At 30.5% G+C, this 22,818-nt stretch overlaps 6 protein-coding genes and 1 non-coding gene across 16 annotated transcripts in view; 3 read left to right on the top strand and 4 right to left on the bottom strand.

Moving 5' to 3' along the window:
- The first annotated feature begins 1,042 nt into the window (after positions 1-1,042).
- Positions 1,043-2,793, top strand: Tsen34 (tRNA splicing endonuclease subunit 34). Its single transcript, XM_072008781.1, has 5 exons — positions 1,043-1,515; positions 1,620-1,891; positions 1,976-2,186; positions 2,302-2,463; positions 2,540-2,793. Exons 1-5 carry the CDS (start codon positions 1,389-1,391, stop codon positions 2,740-2,742), a joined length of 975 nt encoding a protein of 324 aa, XP_071864882.1. The 5' UTR covers positions 1,043-1,388; the 3' UTR covers positions 2,743-2,793.
- Positions 2,794-2,836: 43 nt separating this feature from the next.
- Positions 2,837-4,152, bottom strand: Mrpl27 (mitochondrial ribosomal protein L27). 3 transcript variants are annotated; one of them, XM_072008790.1, is made up of 4 exons: positions 4,018-4,152; positions 3,431-3,511; positions 3,150-3,313; positions 2,837-3,063 (listed from the first exon to the last, which is right to left on the bottom strand). In XM_072008790.1, exons 2-4 carry the CDS (start codon positions 3,507-3,509, stop codon positions 2,860-2,862), a joined length of 447 nt encoding a protein of 148 aa, XP_071864891.1. In that variant the 5' UTR covers positions 3,510-3,511; positions 4,018-4,152; the 3' UTR covers positions 2,837-2,859. The 3 variants fall into 3 exon arrangements, with proteins under 3 accessions (XP_071864891.1, XP_071864893.1, XP_071864892.1); XM_072008792.1 differs by lacking the exon at positions 4,018-4,152 and adding an exon at positions 3,775-3,891; XM_072008791.1 differs by lacking the exon at positions 4,018-4,152 and adding an exon at positions 3,688-3,767.
- A 76-nt stretch (positions 4,153-4,228) lies between these two features.
- On the top strand, positions 4,229-9,608 carry Cct1 (chaperonin containing TCP1 subunit 1). Its single transcript, XM_072008773.1, has 10 exons — positions 4,229-4,438; positions 4,751-4,836; positions 4,932-5,060; positions 6,528-6,625; positions 6,729-6,839; positions 6,949-7,354; positions 7,436-7,638; positions 7,992-8,184; positions 8,255-8,418; positions 8,506-9,608. The coding sequence occupies exons 1-10, from the start codon at positions 4,366-4,368 to the stop codon at positions 8,714-8,716; spliced, it is 1,674 nt and encodes a 557-aa protein (XP_071864874.1). The 5' UTR covers positions 4,229-4,365; the 3' UTR covers positions 8,717-9,608.
- On the bottom strand, positions 8,883-14,807 carry Vtd (RAD21 cohesin complex component verthandi). 3 transcript variants are annotated; one of them, XM_072008767.1, is made up of 13 exons: positions 14,694-14,807; positions 14,054-14,221; positions 13,537-13,766; positions 13,250-13,433; positions 13,024-13,183; positions 12,758-12,950; positions 12,447-12,670; positions 12,156-12,376; positions 11,892-12,071; positions 11,429-11,797; positions 11,220-11,351; positions 10,980-11,135; positions 8,883-10,881 (listed from the first exon to the last, which is right to left on the bottom strand). In XM_072008767.1, exons 2-13 carry the CDS (start codon positions 14,195-14,197, stop codon positions 10,756-10,758), a joined length of 2,319 nt encoding a protein of 772 aa, XP_071864868.1. In that variant the 5' UTR covers positions 14,198-14,221; positions 14,694-14,807; the 3' UTR covers positions 8,883-10,755. The 3 variants fall into 3 exon arrangements, with proteins under 3 accessions (XP_071864868.1, XP_071864869.1, XP_071864870.1); XM_072008768.1 differs by lacking the exon at positions 14,694-14,807 and adding an exon at positions 14,354-14,549; XM_072008769.1 differs by lacking the exon at positions 14,694-14,807 and adding an exon at positions 14,305-14,549.
- On the top strand, positions 14,564-16,997 carry LOC139990002 (NADH dehydrogenase [ubiquinone] 1 alpha subcomplex assembly factor 4). Of its 4 annotated transcripts, none has more exons than XM_072008788.1 (5): positions 14,564-14,694; positions 15,511-15,657; positions 16,020-16,111; positions 16,196-16,403; positions 16,514-16,997. In XM_072008788.1, exons 2-5 carry the CDS (start codon positions 15,513-15,515, stop codon positions 16,594-16,596), a joined length of 528 nt encoding a protein of 175 aa, XP_071864889.1. In that variant the 5' UTR covers positions 14,564-14,694; positions 15,511-15,512; the 3' UTR covers positions 16,597-16,997. The 4 variants fall into 4 exon arrangements, with proteins under 4 accessions (XP_071864889.1, XP_071864888.1, XP_071864887.1 ...); XM_072008787.1 differs by lacking the exon at positions 14,564-14,694 and adding an exon at positions 15,018-15,386; XM_072008786.1 differs by lacking the exon at positions 14,564-14,694 and adding an exon at positions 15,021-15,390.
- A 292-nt stretch (positions 16,998-17,289) lies between these two features.
- The window catches only part of LOC139989991 (xaa-Pro aminopeptidase 1), a 44,885-nt gene continuing 39,356 nt past the window's right edge, over positions 17,290-22,818 (bottom strand). For 2 of the 3 annotated variants that reach the window (XM_072008770.1, XM_072008771.1), the window contains 9 exons: positions 21,912-22,029; positions 21,099-21,477; positions 20,599-20,719; positions 19,273-19,636; positions 18,817-19,050; positions 18,146-18,312; positions 17,989-18,078; positions 17,671-17,902; positions 17,290-17,594 (listed from right to left, as the gene is read on the bottom strand). In XM_072008770.1, the coding sequence (XP_071864871.1) occupies positions 17,572-17,594; positions 17,671-17,902; positions 17,989-18,078; positions 18,146-18,312; positions 18,817-19,050; positions 19,273-19,636; positions 20,599-20,719; positions 21,099-21,477; positions 21,912-22,029 (1,728 nt within the window). In that variant the 3' untranslated portion in view covers positions 17,290-17,571. Of the gene's footprint in view, positions 17,595-17,670; positions 17,903-17,988; positions 18,079-18,145; positions 18,313-18,816; positions 19,051-19,272; positions 19,637-20,598; positions 20,720-21,098; positions 21,478-21,911; positions 22,030-22,818 lie in introns of those variants that run through there. The other variant, XM_072008772.1, reaches the window with a different exon arrangement.
- Positions 22,464-22,680, bottom strand: LOC139990398 (small nucleolar RNA U3). The gene has a single exon (XR_011800559.1). It is a non-coding gene; the product is annotated as a small nucleolar RNA U3 (small nucleolar RNA).

Here is a 22,818-nt window from a genome sequence, read left to right on the forward strand (position 1 = left end):
TGGGAAAAGAAATTATCTTTACTTAACACTATATTCATTAATTATGTTCTCATAATTGGTAAAAATTTATAAAACATATTGAAACAAAAAGAAATATTATTCAACATAAATATATTACAAATTAGTATTATTAAAACACGTTCAGTGGCTACAAAAAGTATCTGCACATTATTCTTCTTCTTACAGCATTTACTAATCAATTAGGTCCAAGTATATTAACATGTTGATTGCCACAGTGGTCATTAGTGACTCACGTTTTACTAAATTTTTTAAAATGATTAAAATGATAGATTCTTACAAAAATTGTCAACAGTGTAAACAATTTAGATCACATTTTGCAAAAATTCAATGTTATGGTATAGAACTATATTCCAATTTATGCGACATACAAGACAAAATGTGTAAAATGCGCGTGACAGTCAACGTGTTAAACTTCTTATCATTTAATAGTACTTTCATATAATTGTAAAAATTTAATAATATTTAATTTAATACTATGAAGATGAAACGTAGAACCTGATAAATAAAAGTATCATTGAAAAATAATGATATATACAAATACTTTTTATAACCACTGTAAGTCTAATTCAGAGAAATAAGAAGTATGTATGCACGTTTCGAACTTGAAGGTTAGTCACAAAGGTAAGCAGCTCTTCAATTGAAGGGCTTGCCCTTCAATTTCGGTTTATTTGTTCATTACGCAATTGGTAAACAAGAATAATCGGTATATCATTTAATCACTCACCAAATATGAACAAACGTTAGAATAGAAATAAAACCACTGTATTAACGCGGTTCCGATTGCAAATATATTGGATGTTCTTCAAAAAATTATAAAACCGGGTACCATGACGGTATTGCGGTTTTTGGGACTAAAACGGACGTAGCCTTCGCTTAGTGACAGATGTTCGACAATCCTCTTCCTTCCCCTTCTACCCGAAATAATTATTCAGAAATGATGAATAGCGACATCTGTTGAATTCAAATATTTTTGCCATGTTTTAACATTGTAATATGATGTGATAGATTCGATGCATAGTACAGTAATATTTTCGATATTAACGAAGTAAGCGATGAAATTTAGCAATTGCAAAAAAAGTAATGGATACATAAACGTTATTATTGTCGAACAAGTCACAAGAATAATTACAATAATTTAGATTTGAATTTTGAAAATAATATCGTGATAAATATCGTATTTAGATATAATGTATAATCCTTTTTATAAATGTTGTATAGTACTTTACAAGATTGTGAGGCAATTAAACGAAATTTTTCTGTTTATTGATTTGGAAAGTTACTAAAAAATTGTTATATGTGGATCAGCATTTAACATCTAATTTGATTGGTTACTGAAAACAACATGGAAAAACATGTGATAAATTGTAATGTTTAACATTACATATAAAATAAATATATTTAATACAATTGTAAAGATTTGCAAAGTTGATTATTTTAGAAAAATGATAGACCTAATTTTATCAAGAAACAATGTCTTTATATGGAGTGCAGAAGGTAACACAATCCTGCTATTAGTTTTAAAATTAATGATGTAAATATAAATGATAATTTTATTTTTTAACACAATATATTAATTTTAACTTTTATTTTGTATCTAGACTGGTTGAAGCTTAGAAAGGATTATCGAATAATTGGAGAACTTATAGGTTGTCTTCCAAAGAAACCTAGGCAAGATATATTTTTGGGTCTTCCATTACTCTTACAACCAGAAGAAGTATCTCTTTTGCTTGAAAAGAATATTGCACGTCTTGTGCAATATTCATGTCTTCAAAAACCACCGTCCAATTCTCTAAAACAAGCTTTTGAAGAATATAGAAATACATTATATATAGAACAAGAAAAATGTTTAAAGAAAGAAAGACAAAAACAGGTTACTAAGGGATTACTTTTTACAAATATGTTAATATCCTACTAAAAAGTTATAGTTTGGTAAAAATGATATGTATTCTTATAGATAATTGGTATGATGGACAAAATTATAGAAGGGAAAAAGAGAAAAATGCTTGGGATAGATACAAGGAAGAAAAAAGTAATAAAATCATTAGATCCAAAAGTACAAGCAGCATTTAATAATATTGAAATAAATAGACAAGATTTATTAAAGGAAGAAATGGCAAAATTACCCAAATTAGACAAAACTGAAGCTTTAATTCAAACCCATACAGGTAAGGAGAAAAATGATATTGACTAGAAGAGAAAGCGTGAAATTAAACGATACTACAATTATATTTAAAATATTTATTTCTATTTCTTAGGTATTTTATGGAAATATGTTTTCAGCGTATCCATGGACAGATGAAAATGATATAGAAATAATAGAATGGAAGTATCCTTCAAATGAGAAACAACAACTTCGATATAAGACATATAAAGATTTATGGGAAAGAGGATATTATGTAACAAATGGAGAAAAATTTGGAGGAGATTTTTTAGCTTATCCTGGTAATCTAAGATATATTGTTTATATATTGTTAATAGAGATAGATAAATATTTAAATTATTTATATTTTTGTTATAGGAGATCCCATTATGTTTCACTCCCAATTCATAATTTTATGTAAAGATAAAAAAGAGGAAATTCCAATAACTGAACTTTCAGCACAGTGCCGGATTGCTTGCCATGTTCGAAAAACACAAGTATACGCTTTCTTTTCTGAAAACCAAATCATAAAATACCAATCATTCCAATGGGCAGAAAGTGCTACATTTGAAAATGTTTAACAATACTTGAATAATATTATATGATTAAACTTATGAAATATTAGAAAACAATCTTGGGTTTTTTTACTTATATTTTTGATTTATCATCAGAATATAAGTACAATAAAAAAATTGTATTTAAAGAGCATCAATTAATACAAATCTATTATCTTGTGGATCAGGAATAACATTAAAATGTTTTTTATATATCACAGTGTTCAATCTATTAGCATAGTGTGTTTTAGCCCAAACACGGTCCAGATTTGGGTTAATCTTCTCACAGGTGACAAATACTTTTCCCTTTTCTAAAGCATATAATGTACCATCTCTACCAAAACCAACCTGTAAAACAAATAATTAATACATCTTTATTTAGCAAATAACATATATTTGGCATATGAGTACAATGAGTACAATTTTATATTTACATATAGTCCTGGATGAAATCGAGGTGTACGTTGTGTAGCTAATATTGTAGATTTTTCTACATAATGTCCATCTTGTACTCGCCATCCTCTATGTTTAGGCCTTGAATGATCAGCACTGATACGTGTACTACCACTAAATTTTTTTGATGCATGCCTTACACATACTATTAATATAAAAATTAAAAACAGTACCACATAGAAATAGCATCCACTTTACATAAATAAATTTATGAAGAAATATAATATTAAAGATTGAAAATATATGTTTATTTTCTACAAACCTATATTGGTAGAAGCAGCATTTATGAGAGATTTGGAGTTTTTTAAAGTGTAAGCATACAATTGTGTTAAGAGTGTCATATCTGAAAGTAATTATTTAACATTAAATAACACACTAGTAGTTTCTTTATTTAAATAGGTTATTTAAGTATAAACTTTTTGACTTTAACGAGATTATCAATGAGTATTACATAATATTGTTAACATTTAAAATAAAATATATAAATATTACTCAAAATAAAAGATGAATTATTTTTACTTTAAATATTTCACAAATCTTTTATGTATACTAAATTTTACTTCCTCTGACTTCACTAACTTGTATTAATTGAAAATTATTACCAACTTTTGCAAGTTATTCCTGTAGAAACAAAATTCGAAATTTCGCACCACGATCAATAAAAACAATGTTTAACAATGACATTTTTATTATATATATATATCTCTTATCATTAGTTATAAATTGTAACTTATAATTAATATTTTAATAGCTCAAATACACATATACATTTCAATTTATAATTTCAATATATAATGTCAACATTTGATGGAAGATTTCATATTAGTTAAGTGTAAGATAAGTAAATACTTTGCAAGTATTTACAAACTATATCAAGTAAATATATAACTATATAATTATAACATACATATGTATATTAAGAATATGTTGGTAAGTGCTTCTGGAAAACAATGGAAAACATTTTTTGTCCAATTTGAACCAATGAAATATTGTTTTAGAAGAATTTAACCAATAGAATATAACGTTAAGTTTGTCCGTAAAAGGAAGTAACTGGGATAGGCGTCGCTGATCATCATCATCAATCATCAGCAACGGTCACACGCGGATCGCATTGTGGTAATAGTTTAGTCGGCAATTGAAATTTCGAGATTGTCGTTTACCTGTAATATCAAAGAAAAGTGATAAAAATATTGTAAAATGTCGACAGTAGCTAGTCCTCTAGTTGTTGGCGGTATTCGACAGTCTGGAGCTCCTGTAAGAACTCAAAATGGTATGTCGTTAACGCATTTTATTTCAGAATTTAGTTATATTTCAATTTATTCGATATTTGTTCAAATGTGGATATTTCTGTCAATTATCCTTAGAAAGATCTTTTTTTTAATTTTAAAACATATGAATATGTTAGTTATATTTATATATATTTATACTTGTAATAATAATATATATTATATGTGTATGTAATGATAAAATAATGTTGTAAATAAAAAATTTCAAAAATAAAAAGTGCACATTTTGTTGAATATACATAAAATTGGTATATTAAGTATAATTATTTTATTCCTTTTTGTTTTTTATTTTATAGTCATGGCAGCATGTGCAATCGCTAATATAGTGAAGAGTTCTTTGGGTCCTGTTGGTTTGGATAAAATGCTTGTAGATGACATTGGAGTATGTAAATATTTTTACAAAATACATTCTTGTATGCTTGTATAAAGATTATATTATTTTTTGAATTTGTACTTTACATACTTGAATTATTATAGGATGTTACAGTTACTAATGATGGAGCAACTATTTTACGTTTGTTAGAAGTTGAACACCCAGCTGCAAGAGTTTTGGTAGAATTAGCTCAACTACAAGATGAAGAAGTTGGCGATGGAACCACATCAGTAGTAAGCTTATTTATTTAACTTTTTGTATTTAAATAAATGTATTTATTTATTTATTATTACTTAGTCCATGCCTTTCGGCTTTAGACGAGTTTTTGGTTTTACATCTTTTTGCTTAATCATGCTTTTTACATTTTCTCCTTCTTATGGCGTTATCACCTCATTGCCTCCTCTTTTATATCTATCTAATTAAACTCTAAACTCTTTTCTTACATATCTATTTCCCCTCTTATCTACTCTATTATATTGTGCTCTGCTGTGTAATCTATTTCTAAGGCTATTGCAACTTTTGGGTTTTTGCCTCCTTGCTGTACTTCCTTACTGTCGTTCCTCCCTGTCTTGTATTGCCCTTCTCTTCTCCATTATTGCTTTCAAATCCCTTATTCCTTTTCCGGTCTCGTTTAATATTTTCTCTGTTTCCTTTGTCCCTCTCATTATTTTGCATTCTTCTATTACGTGTCTCAGGTCTTCTTCTTTCCTTTTACATAGTCTGCATCTTTTTATTCCCTTTTCTTTCTAGTATTCCATTGCTTTGGTCTCGTTTCCACATCTGAATCTTGCTAGTATTTTTCTGTCCTTCCACTTCATCTTCCCTTCTAAGTATTCTGGTAACTCTTCTTTGGCAATTTTACTATACTATTTATTATATTTTGACTCCCTTATCCTTTTCCCCCTCTCTTCTGCTTCTCTCTTTCTCCTTTCTTCTATAATTTGGTCTACTGTCGTCCTTGTTCTTCTCTTGCTTCCCTTTGTGTCCCTCCATTTTTCACTTTTTCTAGTTCCTTCTTTCTCTTGCTTTTTTCCCTTCTTGGCCATTTCCCCAGTTTCTTTCTCTTTCCTTTATACACCCCTTTACTAGTTCCTTTTTTGACTCTATGGCTTTCCTTTTGTACCTTGCTCCTCTTCTTAGTGCTTTTTCTTTTATTTCTATTAGTTTGCATTCCTCTGTCAATATGTAGTTCAGTGTTGTCATATTTAAACCTAGGATCCATTTTACACATCTTCTTTGTATTTTATCCAGCCTTTCTTCTATGTTCCAGCCCCATATTTCTGCTCCAAACAGTGCTACGTTCTCTACCAGTGTTCCAAACATCTTCATTCTCCTCTTGTAGTCCTGTTTGAAAATTCTTTCTCCCACGCTTCATGTTTTCTTCATTGCTATTGTTGCTCTCTTTTTCCTGTCTTGTATGTGTTTCTCATCACTGCCGTTTTTCTATAGTATGTACTCTAGATATCTTATCTCTTCCACTTCTTCTAATTCTCGCTCTCCCCATTTCTATTTTCTTTGTCTCCTCTTGTTCTTTCTTTTTTCGAAAACTACCATTTTGATCTTTTCCGTGTTCAGTTCCAATTCGGTTTCCTTTAAAAATTTTTCAAATCTCTTTAGCATTTCCTTTAGTTCCTCATCTTTAGATAAATGTAAATAAATTATTTTCACATAACAAGTAATTTACCTTTCCTTTTAAACAGGTAATAGTTGCAGCTGAACTATTAAAAAATGCTGATGAGCTTGTAAAACAAAAGATTCATCCAACATCTGTAATTAGTGGCTATAGGCTTGCTTGCAAGTAAGTCTCACATTATTGAAAAAGATTTATACAATTATTATTAACTTATTAATTAAGACAGTAAAGATAATTTATATGTGTGTTCCAATCATTTATATTTTAGGGAAGCCTGCAAATATATTCAAGAACATTTAACTGTTAGTGTAGATGAGCTTGGAAGAGATTGTTTAGTTAATGTAGCAAAAACTTCTATGTCCAGTAAAATCATTGGAGCGTATCCTTTTTATTTCATTATATAAATTAAATTTCATAATTATTATATTATTATATTTGCAGCAACTAATTGTTGTAACACCATGATTATTTCCTTAATAAATTAATAGTGATGCTGATTTCTTTGGAAACATGGTTGTTGATGCTTCAAATGCAGTAAAAGTTAGTGATGGAAAAGGAGGATTTATATACCCTGTGAAAGCAGTCAATGTTTTAAAGGCTCATGGGAAAAGTGTTAGGGAATCTGTAATAGTGCAGGGTTATGCACTGAATTGCACTGTAGCTTCTCAAGCAATGACTAAAAGAATAGTTAATGCAAAAATTGCATGTTTAGATTTCTCTTTGCAGAAGACAAAAATGAAATTAGGAGTTGAGGTACTGATCACAGATCCTGAAAAGTTAGAAGCAGTGCGGCAACGTGAAGCAGATATTACAAAAGAACGTATTCAAAAGATTCTTGCAGCGGGTACAAATGTCATTCTTGTATCTGGAGGAATTGATGATCTTTGTTTAAAAGTATATTTAAATTATATACAGATTATCGTATGTTTTTATTTGAAAGATGGCAAATTCATATAATTTTTTCTATTTGTTCAGTATTTTATAGAAGCTAAAGCAATGGCAGTTCGTAGATGCAAAAAAGCAGATTTGAAAAGGATTGCAAAAGCTACAGGCGCTCAGTTTCTTACTTCTTTAACTAATATGGAAGGAGAAGAAAGTTTTGACTCTAATTTCCTTGGAGAAGCTGCCGAAGTAGTACAAGAAATGGTTTGCGACGATGAGCTTATTCTTATTAAAGGGTTTGTTTTTAAGTTCGTTATTTAACCCCTTGCCATACCATTTAACTTGGAAAAAATCCGGGCTCGAACGTTGCGCCCGAATGGTTGGGAAAGGAGCCGAAGCGGCGGAGACAGTGTCGGAACTTGAAACATGATATCGTGCGACTGAGTGCGAGATAGCCGCGCCGGTGTTTAGAAAAAAGACATCATTCGAGACATTCATACTTGGCTCGAGATTAAGACCACGAGTGAGACTCGTGATATTTAGGTTTAGCTCAAAATTCTCATCACGACTCATATTCATAAAAGTATGGCAGGGGATTAAAAAAAAGAATGACTTTAAAGCTAAATTATTTTTATATTATTTATAATAGGCCAAAAGCAAGAACAGCAAGTTCTTTGATATTACGAGGACCAAATGACTACTACTGTGATGAAATGGAACGATCTGTGCATGATGCATTATGCGCAGTAAAACGAGTTGTAGAAAGTAAAAGCGTGGTTGCGGGAGGAGGCTGTGTTGAAGCAGCACTTTCGATTTATTTGGAAAATTTTGCTACATCACTCGTAAGTTTACTTTCTTGTAATATTACGGATTATTAAATCAGTCTTGGGCTGAAACATTTATATTTTATAGAGTTCTCGAGAACAATTAGCTATTGCTGAATTTGCAAGATCATTACTGATTATACCGAAAACATTAGCAGTTAATGCGGCACAAGATGCTACAGATCTTGTTGCAAAATTACGTGCTTATCACAATTCCAGTCAAACAAAAGCAGATCTTGCTGATCTAAAATGGTAATATTTTAAAATAAATATTACATGATAACATTTATTTTACATACTTTAATGATAACATAAAGCAATATTAATTTTGTTTTATAGGGTTGGTCTGGATTTGCTTGAAGGTACCATTAAAGATAACAAAAAGGCCGGGGTATTAGAACCAGCAATTTCAAAGATAAAATCTTTGAAATTTGCCACGGAAGCAGCGATAACTATCCTTAGAATCGATGATATGATTAAACTAGATCCAGAACGTACGAAGGACAAATCATACCGCGAAGCAATGGAATCTGGTGAATTGGAAGAGTAGAATTAAAATGGGTTTACACATCCTTTTCCCATGATTTGTTATACCAGAAAGATTAAATTATTCTTCACTTCAAATACTATTTCATAATTTAAGTAATAAGGATTACAATTTAACATTAACGCTCATGAATGAATTTGCTGGTAATAAATAAAATAAAGCTTTCACATATAAAAATATTGTGTATGTATTTCACGCTTTAAATAATAATACGAGAACATACTAAAGTATTGGAAACATAACAAATTTTATAGTTCATGTAAAATTTATCATATCAGTGTGAAATATGTTTAATATTTAAAAAATGGCGGGATTTTGAAGGTATATATAATATGCTATTCATTATTCAAAGTGCAATTTTCGAAAATTAGGTATGGTCATATCGGAAAGGGAATTTGTTAACTTAAAATAACAATTTTAGATATATTTAATACAATAAATACACCTGTTATAAAAAAATATTTAATGCATAAACACGTCATGTGTATATCGTACACGGCGTGTATTAAAGTAAAAAGATCTTAAAATTAATTTTAATCTTCAAATTTAATAAATTTTGACACATGTAACAGTTTATTAATGGAAAATAATGGATTAATATTTTTAAGTATTATATGATATGTACTTTAGGGTTCAAATTTTAAAGAAAATATTTCAGAAATCTTTTTTTTATTTTATAAACAGATGTATATTAATTAGTGAATCATGAGACTATTTACAATCAGGCATTTTAAGTATATGGTATAGCAGTCGATTTTTTTCATGATACGCCTTAAACGCCATTACGTGCGTAATGATAGTTTATGTTGTTTGCTGTGCATGTATATTTACAATGTTATATGATCGTTTTCGAGAAATTTCAGACATGTTAATTTGATAAAATATAGTACTTTTTTTTAAATATGATTTAACACATGTATTCCATGGAACTGGTATACATATATAACAATAAATTATTGAACATTTTTTAATGGTCGGAGTAATTAAAGCACTAACAATAACGCTATTTTCTTTGAAAAAATAGTAGAAGTCAAACAATTTTTATTTCTTTTTTATATAATTAATACGTTTTCTTCAAAATGTAATGGAGTAATTGTACAATAAAAAGATTGAAACACACAAAAAAGCGAGACTATTAAATCAATGCTCTTTGGAATGTCGTTCACAGTGTAAATATAAACTATAGATCATAAATTTGCAGTAATTTATACGGAAAAATAACTATACAGATTATATCGAGTCTAAACAAAATATAATAGTAAATAATATTTATATAGATCTCTGAAAAATAACTTAATCACACTACTGATCCTAAAGTATGACTGCAATACATAAAAGCATTATCCGTAAAACATTCCCTTGATTCTTCCATTAATAATTGTTTATAATAGCATTAATGTGTAAGTACGCTAATAAAAAAAAATATTGTAACATTTGATATTTTTAAGTTTAAGAAATTTGAAAATAATACATCGATTTAAATCACAAATAATTTCATTTTATGAAATTTTTAACAAAATGCTTATCATAATTTCATAAATTATCTTACACAATTATTAGTAATTTTGGACCATCCTGCAGTATAGACTCAAAGTTGTTTGTAAATATTAAGATATAAAATATATTTTTACTACATATTAATATTATATACAAACCCTGTTCGGATTGATAATAAATTTAATGAAGACAATTGATTTTTTGCCAATGTAAAATATTTATCAATGTTAATATATTTGCGTATCTTTGATTGAATTTTTTTTATCACAATAAAAATACAGAAGGTCCAAAATAATTCTGCTTTGATTTATACAAAACGTATACATTCCTGAATCAGGACTTTAAAACATGATTTATAAAATTCTTTTGTCTTATGCAGATATTCCCAAAGAGTTATAATAGCTTTATATATTATTTTACAATTTATCTTTCAAAAGAATTTAGATAAATCGCTTATTTTATGTACGATTAAAAATAGCTACAATCCTCTCTCTCTCCGTCATTTTTTAACAATAAATGTATGGTAAGAAATACCTACAGCAATTTTATAATGCAGGATTCTCAAATTTTGGTCCTTTACTGACTACAATCTCAGTGTATGGATGGTCTTGATTGAGCTCTAATACTTGAAATTTTTTTAGAACTAATAATGTGTAGAATTTTTGCGCAACCTAAAAGAATGAATCAATAATAACGTGAATTTAATTTCTACAATTATATTATAATTATACAATTATAAGTTCTGTTAATCATATTCTAGAATACAAACCTGCTTGCGATTGTTTTTATATGCCATGTCTGATAGTGTCAATCTATCTTTGGTGTCTAGTTTACTTTTGATAACATGATACATGTGTGATGCTCTCTTATTAAGAACTCGTTCTTCAAACTGTTCATAAGTTTCATCTATTTGTTGTTCTTCTTGCTAGAAAAGTAAAAGATTATATTATACATTTAGTAGCTTCGAATGTATTATAATTTAATATAAGTAAATAAACATTATACGTACAGGACCTACAGATGGTGGAAATTCATAATCTTCATGATTCCATGGTGTTGCTGGTCCTCTTTCTGATACAGCTGGTGTGTGGGGTGGTTGATGATGTTCATCATATCCTATATAGGGTACTTGAGATTGCGCCTATGTATATTCAAATTCGTTAATATCTGCGTAATATAATATCATATATTTATATATATCTAAGGAATAAAATTAACCTGATCATAGCCCATATTTTCCATTTGTGGCATTTCAACAGGTGTAGGAACGACTTCTGGTTCTATTAGTGTAGGTGGAACAACTGGTTCTTCAGATGCAGTAATAGCTTCATTAGGAGGAATTTCAGGAATTTCTGAAGGAAGTAAAGATGTTTCGGGAACTACAGGAACCATATCCGCTTCTTCAATAGGAGGTACGATACCACTAATTTCAGATACTGATGATTCAGTTGGTAAAGACATCTCAGGTTGAGGTATTGGTGATTCTGCAGAGGGAAGACTTGGTTGGGGGACTATACTAGGAACATCCATTGCTTCAGGGGCAACATCTACTGGAGGAGGTGCTGGCGCTGGAGGTGGGGGCCTTATCTAAAAATAATAAAATACATTAATAAATTCAAACAGTTTTAAAAAAGAGGTTTTATAATAGAAGAAAGATTTAAAAATAAACAATATGATGTACCTCTTCATCCGCTGGTGCTTTTCGTTTGCGAGCCATGCGTTTACTGAGAATAGTTTGTTCATACGAATCAGGTTCTGCAGGTTCTCTCATTTGTTCTAAAGGCATGCCTTCTTCTTCACCTACTAAACGTCCAAAGTCCTCATGATCGTAAGACTTGCTAGTTAAATGTCGTTGATAATTCTATATTGTTAAAAAATAAAATTATATTTTTTTTTGGATGGCAGATACATACATACTTGATGATTATTAAATATGAAATATTACCTTAAATAATACACGTGCTGGTATTGGTCTTCCTGGTAAAGCAAACAATTTTTCGACTCCACCAGTTTCTTTCCAGTGCATTAATCTTTTTGTAGGTGGTGCCAAATCTAATGTAGTAATAATGTCACTAATATCTGATAATTGTGCTTTCATTTCTTCACCAGAGATATTTTTTACCTCATCCACAATGAGTTTACGCTTGCGTTTTGCTTTAGTAAATCCTATTAATTTTATTAAAATTAGATTATAACAATTAATATCACAACTGAAATAAAATATAATATCACAAACCTTTTAAGGCAGATGTATCAACAGGTGCGAGAGCAAAACTCTCTTCTTCATCATGTAATAACGTAGTTTGATCCTGTAGAGGTGGAGCTTCTTCCATAGGTTCCATTGGACGTTCTTCAGGGACATTGGGTGGAGCAGGAGTGAAACGGCGACTGGCAACACTTATTCTTCCTTCAATTTCTTCACCAGGTGCGGCTGGAGAAACGGGTCTAGATTCGTCAGTACTATACAGAAAATGTTAAATTTAATGATACATACATACATTTATTTAATATAAATTTTGAATGTGTAAAATATAATTTATTAATTACCTCATTCCATCCATGGGAGATGGTGGACCTCCAAAACGATCTCCCATTTCTTCCTCTGATTCATCATGCACAGAAGGTGGATCTCCAGAAACTACACCAGGTTCTTGTGTTTCTGCTACTGCACTCACCTCAGGTACAGGTACTTCACCCATTGGTGCTTCATCAAATAAACCACCCTCAAACAACCCACCAGCTAAATAAAAAAATAAAGCTTGTCATAAATATAATTATCACCTCAATTGCATGTATTAATGTAAATTGCTTACATATAATATCTTGACCAAGATGACCACCAAAACCATCATCTCTAATTGGCATATCTATATCCATAGCTTGTGCTGTTACCGATGGACCTGGTACTGGTTCTTTTTCCTTTTGTTCTAAAGCAGCTTCGATCCCTGGTCCATCAGTGAACAACATATGAGTCTGAAAAATGAATATAGATTTTCTTCTTCATAAAAAAATATCAACAGTTAAAGTGACAAAACATACCTGATCTAATGATGGTTCTACAGCACCAGCATGTCTTAACAATTCTGGAGGTTCAGCATCAAAACTCATGTCACCAAATCCTTGATCATGCGTAACTAAAGCTAAACTGCCATAATCTTCCCTCATAGTGATTTCTTCCGCTCGTGACTGGTTTAAACTAAATTGTGCTTCAATGTCAACATCTCTGAAATATAGCATTAGTATTAAATAACAATATTTATAAAATAAGCTTTTATTTTTATGTAATTATCTTCATTAAAGTTTCTACTTAATTCTTATATATTTACTTTAATTCTGGCATTGCTGTATCAAAATCATGAAACACTTCAGGTAATGTTATAGCTGTTACAGCAGCTTCTCTATGCTCTTCTGGTAAATCTACCATACCAGGCCTAAAGGCCATTTTTATTTTGACAAAGGCTTCGTTACAATCAGCTAAGAGATATTTAGCTTTCCTTGAATATATACGTACCACACCCAACAATAAATGACCAGATGTTCTTAAAGCCATTTTTACCTATAATAAAATAGTGACACAAAAAATAAAAACCATATATTTTATAGAAATATTAAGAATTCTTTTCATAAAGAAATATTGTATTCTAGGAAATAAAATAAAATGAACAAAAATCTATGAGATTTAGATAATATATATTTAAGTAACACTCTACTATAAAAGATCTTACGTAATGTCTAAAAAAAACATAAAATTCACATTATTATAAATCTAGAATCACAACAAGAATATTACAAATTTATAAGTTCATATACATAAAAATTAAAAAAAGCGTATTTTATAAATACCTTTGGCTGTAATATACCATCTACAGATTTTTCAATATTCGTCTCGAATACATGGGCTTTCGTCAATTTTTTATCCCAGTGAGCGGCTAACCAAATACGTGCTAACGGCCCTTTTTTGGCCAACACGAAATGAGCGTAAAACATTTTTAACTTATGTTATGTCCTTTTCTGCAAACAAAATTGTGTTATATCAGTAAAATTGGCTAAAGGAGTTCAGTCTGTTCTGTGTTTGTAAACACAAAGATATACACAAGAGGCTAATTCTTTAACGCGATTTTCCGCTAGCAACATCATTATCACCTTATAATTAACAAAACCGGTCGATGGATCAATTAATACATGAAGTTAACATTTTTTATATTTCTAAATACTGAAAATCGAGCCGTAGGACTCGAACAAAATAGCGATCATGTAATTTTTCTTAATTTAGTAAAATGTCAACATCTTTGCACAAGATGGCGTTTCTGTCCGTAATTTTGGCGGTTACGCGTAAGCTGTTGAACACGTAGTTACGTTCTAATCTATTTCTGTGCAAATCGTATTACAGTGACTCGTTATCGATAAATCTTGAACTATTAATTTTATATTTTACATAAATTATCACATTTAACTGGTATAGTAGAAAATCATTGACACATACGGTATGTTTCTTTTCAGCGCGTCTTCACGAGAACCTGCATGCAACTAATTTTACTGAACGTTCCGAAACTCCCCCGTTAATGGCGGATAGGTGTGTTCGTAAACACATAAAATTTTATTTTCCTAATTTTTCTAACCTGCGTAAATTAAATATCTATATTAAACATTTATATAACTATCTTGATTTTTGTCTTTTTTGTTTCATAGTTAATATTCGAATAATAGAATGTTAAGTAATGAATGGCTTAATAGAAAATTAAATTATACGTATTACATTGTTAATAACCTATCAACAACGTTTCTGATTTCTAGTTTTCACCAATAGTATTCAATGTTTTATGTACTTTTGTAGAAATATTTTTTATTGTAAAATATATATAATATCAAAATATATAATTTCATTTATTTGAGAAATGTGTTGGAACTTTGTTACCAAATAACGTCCAAACAGTATAGAACAAAGTTAGTAACAAAAAATTACTTTTGTCTTAACTATAACCATGTGGTCACAAAGTAATAAATGTTCTGAATAGCGCAATAGTAACTTATTATTAGAAGTTAAAACTTTATAACTTGAAATAAAAATGTCTGTTTTGTAATTTAATATTTAGATTTACTTTCATTAAATAAAATAATATTATTGCATAAAGATCAAAGTATTGAATCTGGTATAAACAAGAATATTAACCAAAAAGTTGGTATGAAAACACAATAACTTCTTTAAAATTGTTCCTTTCTTTTTTTAATATATATGTATATAAAATACAATTTAAGTTATGCTTCTAGCGATATATATTAAATATTCTTTAATGTTATAGAAATGGGAGCGGTGTACTCTTATATTACGCGACCAATTCGTTCATTTAACATTGAAAATCGTACAGCACGTATTCTTGACAAGAAGAAGCCAATTCCTGCTCCTGAATATCCATCATCACAGAGACAAAGGGAAGTTGTAGATAAATGTAAATTTCTCTCTCAAATTCTATTTCAAGTTTTATATTTTTTAGATTAATATTTTTGTTAGAATTGAAAATAAAAGAATTTTTGGAAATAGATATAGATATAGATAGAATAGAAATAATAGAATAGAAATAACAGAAGTAAAAGAAATAAAACAATTATTCTTATCTCTTTACACGTAGCCTAAACTTAAGTGATATAGATTATTTAATTATAGTTTTTGCATAGCAAAATGTGAGATAAAGTTGTATGTTATAAAATTTTGGTTTGTTTTCTAAACAAGAGTACTGGTTTTAAGAATTAGTCATTTTCTATATCATGTAATAATAGCATTTTACATTTTTAAAAGTTATTTCTATTTTAGTGAAACCTAATTTGAAAGATATTCAGCACAAAAAGGATCATGAATTAAATGATCGTTTAAAGAATGTCTTTGTTCAGTCTAAAGATCCAGAGGTATATTTCATTTAGAAATCTTTTGTGGATGTATTTATTTATTTGTAACCGTTATGAAATAAATTGGTATTTTTTTATTACTAGATTGAGATAAAACAAGTCTCATCTAAGCCATTACCACAGGATAGAAGTCAATATTCTTTAGATGAATTTTATGAACCGCTTGTTCATCAGAAGGGTAAATGTACCATAAAAGAAGTAGTAACGTTTTTGACTAAACATCAAGAAAATGAGGCAGAATACTCTATAGAAAGAATATCCCAAAAGTATCAAATAGATAAACAAACAGTAGGTAAGAATACGTTTTTAGATAGAAAATGATAATACAGTATTACTAAAGTAAATTTGTACTCCCTAAATCCTATTTAAATACTTAAAATATAATATAAATAACTGTTTCAGAAAATATTTTAACAAATTATAAAATCTTTCATGTGATGACAGATGAGAAACAGCTGAAGATAGAGGAGGGTAAGAAAAAGTAAGATTTTTGTATTATAATTAACCGTTTGAGTCCCAGGGGTCTTTGAAAAAACAGGGTCGAAAAATCCCTAATAGCGCGATAGCGCTTTTCCTAATCGATTGCGAAGAGAAACAAGTGGCGTAATAGCGCTCATCATATTTATTATTTTTATGAAATACATCTATATTATTATATATGCATACTATTACTTTGTAAATATTTCAAGTTTTGTTCAATAAAAATTATTGAGAAGATAACAATGAAATACAAAATACCGTCAGTCGTCCGTAGCGTTCAAATGTACTGGGACTTTTCGATACAAAATCTAAACAGTACGATCGCATTGCTTGGGACTCAAACCAAAAAGTTAAAAGAATCTAATATCATGTAGAATAAAAATAAATAACAATGTATTAAAAATTATATTAGTTACCTTATTTTAATCCTACTTTAATACTGAGTATTTCAATTATTAGAAATTTTAGGAATTTATTATAGGAACAGAAGCGTAAGAAACACTAATGGAGAAATGAATATACAATATTAAACTTGTTTTTTCTTTGCTTTCTTTATTCTCTAAAGTAACTGGAGCTTATTTCTAAAAAATTGCTTGCTTATTAGTAAGTAAAATTCAATTTATGATAACATCCCTGTTCTTTATACATACAATAAATTACATATATTTACAAAATATAAGTCTATAAATATTTTTATATATTTATTTATATAGTAGATTTTCTATGTGCAAAAATTTTTTCTAATATTCCTAATGGTTTTTATTTTTTAGCAATACCATCATATTATAATAATACTATCATATTATAATTGCAACATCTGTATATTTAGAATTGGCAGTAACGTATAAAAATAGTAACTTTAGTATACGTATATTAAAATAACGCCAATTTAAGCACAGTTTTCGAAACTGCTTGCTCATGGCATAAATTAATTTTAAATCATACTATATTTGCTCATTCTCCTTTTGAACATATCTTAATTAACTCCATACATTTGAAAAATCTAAAACATACAAATACAAATTTCAAGAAGGCAAATCTTCTTTTTATTCTAAATATTGTTTTCTTTATATACTTACTGAATAGAATGTGATACAGGAAAGTAAAGTAAACTAATACATTGAATTGTTTGAATGTAGAAGGTGTCGAATGAGAACGGCCAAAAAGCAATCCTTCGTCGACTGGTCTTACTTCTGGAATGGTTGCAGTTTTCTTCAACATCCAATTGAAAGCATCCATTTTTAGTCTTTTCTTTAATTCTGGACCTACTTCATCCCTAATTCGGCGATTGTAATTATTTAACCATCGTATCTGTAGAGTTATTGAAATATTTTTTGAAAACCTTATATCTATATAGATAAAGAAAACTCATTAATTAATTGTTAATTAGTACTTACGTGTGATGGATTTAACATATCGTAGTCAATCAACTTTGGTTCATATGGAACTAACGTGACGTCCCTGAATTTCAAAAAAATTTCTGTTTTCTAAAAAGAGATACATTTTTACCGAGAATTTCTCTAATTTTTAAATAATTTGAATTAAAGTACCTACTGATTTGCCTGCTTCCATCGTTTCAAGGATGTTTTCCAAGCGAACGCCGAAGTCGCCTTCTTTGTAGTAACCAGGTTCGTTTGATAAAAAGAATCCTGGTCTTAATTCAACAGGTCCACAAACTTTATCCGATGATACGGGCTGTCCGTATGATACACCAATAGGTGCTGGAAATATATTAACATTACGATTAATATTAATCATTAATGAATAACAATTCGAAACGTGCTACAAAAGACTTTCCAGTTATTCAAAGTTCTAAATTCAATTAAATCTTGATCAATGATGCTTTATCATAAATAGACTGCGGATATTTATGCAAATTCATATTTTTATGAATATAATAAAGAAATCGAATCTAGGTATAGAATTGTTTTATCAATGTCGTATAATATCGCTTAAATATTGCAACGATTACTATATTTTGGATATTTCATATATTTTTGCATATTATGCATATGTATATACTGTGCATTTTTGCACCTCTAAAATTTTCACCATAAACGTATAAATATCCGCAGTTTAATCGAAACTAACAACATTTTCCACATAATCGCAAAGATCGAGTAAAGATCGTGATTAGCGTTGAATTTAGATCAAAGAAACGTAGATCGTTCGATCAATCGTCTACGTAAGCAAGTCTTTCATTTTTTCAAAGTAATGAGACAAACATTCGTGGACAGACAAAAAGTGACCGATCCCATGGCCAGTCCCGTGCAAGTAGTCGTAACCAACGTTCCATAATGGTGCTCTTGCAACGATGTCTAGCTGGTTGGATTTCAAACTGCTTGGAAAGATCAAAGAAGACAGTTGTATTGCTCCGATTAACACTCTTGTGTATGCTTTCTTCTGTTCTTCCGTTGGCGTACCAAAATGCAGCGTTCTTGTGACATCTGTAGTGCCATCTGTTTATGAAACAAGATAAATGTTAAAAAAGGGTAGAAAGGTTCCATGATTTTTGCCAGTTCTTAATTAACCGAAGGAAAATTTCTTCCTTTATTTTCTTTGGATATTTACATGTTTCCTCGAAGAAAATTTGTAATATTTGCTTAAAATTTTTTCAGATTTCTTGAAAGTCTAGGATAATACAAGGATGAGATTTAATAACAGAATCAAAATTCCGTTACCTAAATATTGTCCTCCTGAGTCCACAACCAGGGTGGACGCTTGTCCAATTTTGATATTCGTTAGATTGTTAGGTTCGTAATGGGGAATAGCAGCATGAGGTCCGTATCCAGCGATCGTAGGGAACGAGATACCTTTATTCTTGTCCTGTTCGTAACGAAACTCGTTCGCCAGTCTAGCTACTTGCATCTCGTCCCACCCATTCGAATTCAGTGTATATTGTTCCTCCATGTATGCTAGGAAATCGCACATCGCCACTGCGTCTCTTAGGTGGGACCTCCTCATCCCCTCCGCCTCGACCTCGTTCTTTTGCGCTCGTAAACTTAACACCGGTGACGGTTTTGGCAATCGTTTCTCCGGCGGGATCTACAAAATATAATTAAAAAAGTGCTACATCGGTAAAAAAAATTCTTTCACTTATCAAGTACATTAGTAGAATGGCGCTGTACTGTGGATATTTGATATATCTTTCTATATTACGTGTATTCTATGTAACTATTATTCGTATAACTTTGAAATTTCCTATAAACGCATAAAAATCAGATGTTCGATTAGACCGCGAAAAGTGATCTAACCTATTAAACGCTATTGCACGATCATTCATACAGAACTTGAAACAGAAAGGAAACTGCTCCCTGATTTCTGATGCCGCGGGCGTCCAGGCGTCCCGAAGCACCGGCTATCATATTGAGAAGAAGGTGAAACCGTTTCACCACCATGAGCATCGTAGAGAACATGCTACAGATTATTTTATTCTATCTATTTACCAATGATACAGTCTGTACCTTGACGATGTGCGATAATGAGAAAGAACATCGTGTATTGGACGGCCGACGAACGTTCATGTTTAGTCTACGTCTATGGAGGTGTGTCAGCTCGTCATGTGGGGATCAAGCTAAGCTCAACAAGCTCTACGAGGATAGGAGAACATGTCGGAGAAGGTGTACTTTTGCCTAGGATTATCCGCTCTAATGCCTCTATAGTTGAATCCCAGCGTGTTCGGTAAAACGGCGCGAACGAGGAGGTAACCGTATTCGAATTCCTACTCTACTTTCTCAACCGTCGTTTGTTTAATATTTCATACAACGTATTGAAATGTTTTTCACATTAAAATAGGCAACAAGGTGTTTTCATATTTATAGCTGTGCGTAGAACGGTTAAATTACGGGGGTTCGTTTTCAATGCGCAGAGATTGATGAAAGAAGAATGAATTTTATTACAGTTTTTTGCATGGTCGTAGGAATCAATTGGGATATTTCATCGTTTAAAATTTTCACCATAATTTGATAGATCCTCGGAACAAATAAGTAGCTAAATTTATTACGTACAGAGTTAAATATTTCCATGGAGGCACCTGGACTGTAAGCGCATCGTATCGGCAACCATACTAAATTCCAAGCTTGGGACATTGTTCGTAAGTCGTACCAAATAGAAGTATAATTATGCCATCTGTAACGTGTGATATCAAAATGTGAAACGATTATTAACGAAGATACATTTCTTCCATAAAACTACAGAGTTATTTTTTACGTCCAACAATAAATGTAATGTAAATAATAATCTAATAATTACAATAAAATCTGTCAATTCATACACGTGTATTTTTTGATTGATCGTTTAAAGTCATATCAATCGCTATGTAGTTTTATATATAGTGATCGAATTGGAACTATAAGTCGTATTTTATAATTGCTCGGAAAGATTGACTTGTTCCAAAAATTTCAGCAATTATACTTAATGCTTGATTAGCATCTATGTTATGATATTAGTACTACTACCAGTTCCTTTTGTACAGAAATGGAGCAAATATTAATGTTATCTCACTTACTTCACGCAATTTGCATGGGAACAAAGGTCCATCTTCAAATGTTCGTCCACTGATCTTAAAATCTTGTGTCGCGGTGTGTACAAATGTATCGATCCATGAGTAACAACCGCATACGCCCTGAGGACAGGTGTGTTTGGCAAATCGTATCCGCGAATATTAAACAGCCAGGCTATTTCGTCGAGAGCTGTAAGAACTAATGCGTCGGCCTTATATAACACCATGTCGATACGAATCAACTGGACCTTGTCTTGCCAAGCTTTTCCTGAATATTTGTCCGGCAACGGATACGCTGGATGCGGATTGTAATTCGGTCGATCGACCTGCCAGATCAAGTCCACCAGGTTGTTACGGACAGGAACCAATCTTATGGACGAATTCGCTGGACACGAACGCTATTGTTAATTCAGAAACATCCTCGTTTGGATGGAGGTAAATTTTCATAAAAATTGATGAAACTTTGAATGCGATAAATGTCGCAAAAATAGTCAATGTCATGGAATTTTTTAATTTATCGCAGTCAGCTAAAACGAATAAAAAGCTGTATGTGCGAAGAAGTCCGATGCATAGAAGAAGAAATATAGCGAAGTAGTCAACGCTCATTGAAATAGGGTATGAATCAATTATTAGTTGTTTCTTGCTTCTTCCGACGATAAAGTCAAATACACGACGAATTTAACGTTTATTTGGATTGACGTGTTTGACGTTTTAGAACCACTACGATACAGTAAATGACAGACGATGTAGCTGGACGTATAAATTTAAAGTAGATACTCGTTGTTGATAGGTTAAATGTCTTTGGATGTGTTTAATTACCTAATTCATCTTCCCAGGTTTCCCAATCGATGGCAGATACAAGCGTTGGATCGGCGCCAATACGCACGGAACTTTGACTGCGAAACTCGTGCATTAACCATTCTGTTATAGATGGGACCTACCATACGATCGAAAGAATTTATTATTGGGCTGTGGCACAAAAATAAATGAATATAATAAAGATGTAGGAATTATGCAATAAAATAACTTCCCAGAAAGACTGTAAATAACAGTAGTATCTTTATAGAATATATATAACAACCTTTTCTTAAGACTAAGGAACAAATTTTTTTATATTTTGATTAAACAAACCATATATAAAAAATTTAATACTTATGTTTAGACTATTTTAAAATATTTATATCACACTATCTATGGATTTTCAATTATTATTCAATTTAATCACATCCCGACAAAGTGTGAAATACTTTAATTCAAATATTTTCTCTGCCTCAGTTGTTATTATTATTATTGATCATCAACCCCCCTTTAAAACTAAATATGTAGAATTACAACATATCTTTGAATTTATTTCAAATATAAAAAAATATAGCCACTCAGAAAGCATCCTTCCCATCCTCCTCGTACTAAGTACAAGGAGTGAACGATCATCGATGACCGAGAATTCGAAACAAAGTCGATTTCTCGAGTCTTCCTCACGCTCAGGAAAGGATGCTACCACTCGTCATCGTGGTTGTATCAATTCAGCCTGTTGGCTAAATATCAAAAGAAGGCATTCTTTAGCAGTGATCCTGTGAAGAATGGTCCTAAATTTTCATCGTCATTGCAGCCTTTATATTATACCTTCCTCGCCATTTAACCTGCGAGAAGTCACTTAATTTGCTGGCCATCTATCGGCAGAATATTAAACTAGCCAAGAATGCTTCGATTTATTACGTACATATGT

This window comes from Bombus fervidus, chromosome 8 (genome assembly GCF_041682495.2).
Source record: "Bombus fervidus isolate BK054 chromosome 8, iyBomFerv1, whole genome shotgun sequence".
NCBI lineage: Eukaryota > Metazoa > Arthropoda > Insecta > Hymenoptera > Apidae > Bombus > Bombus fervidus.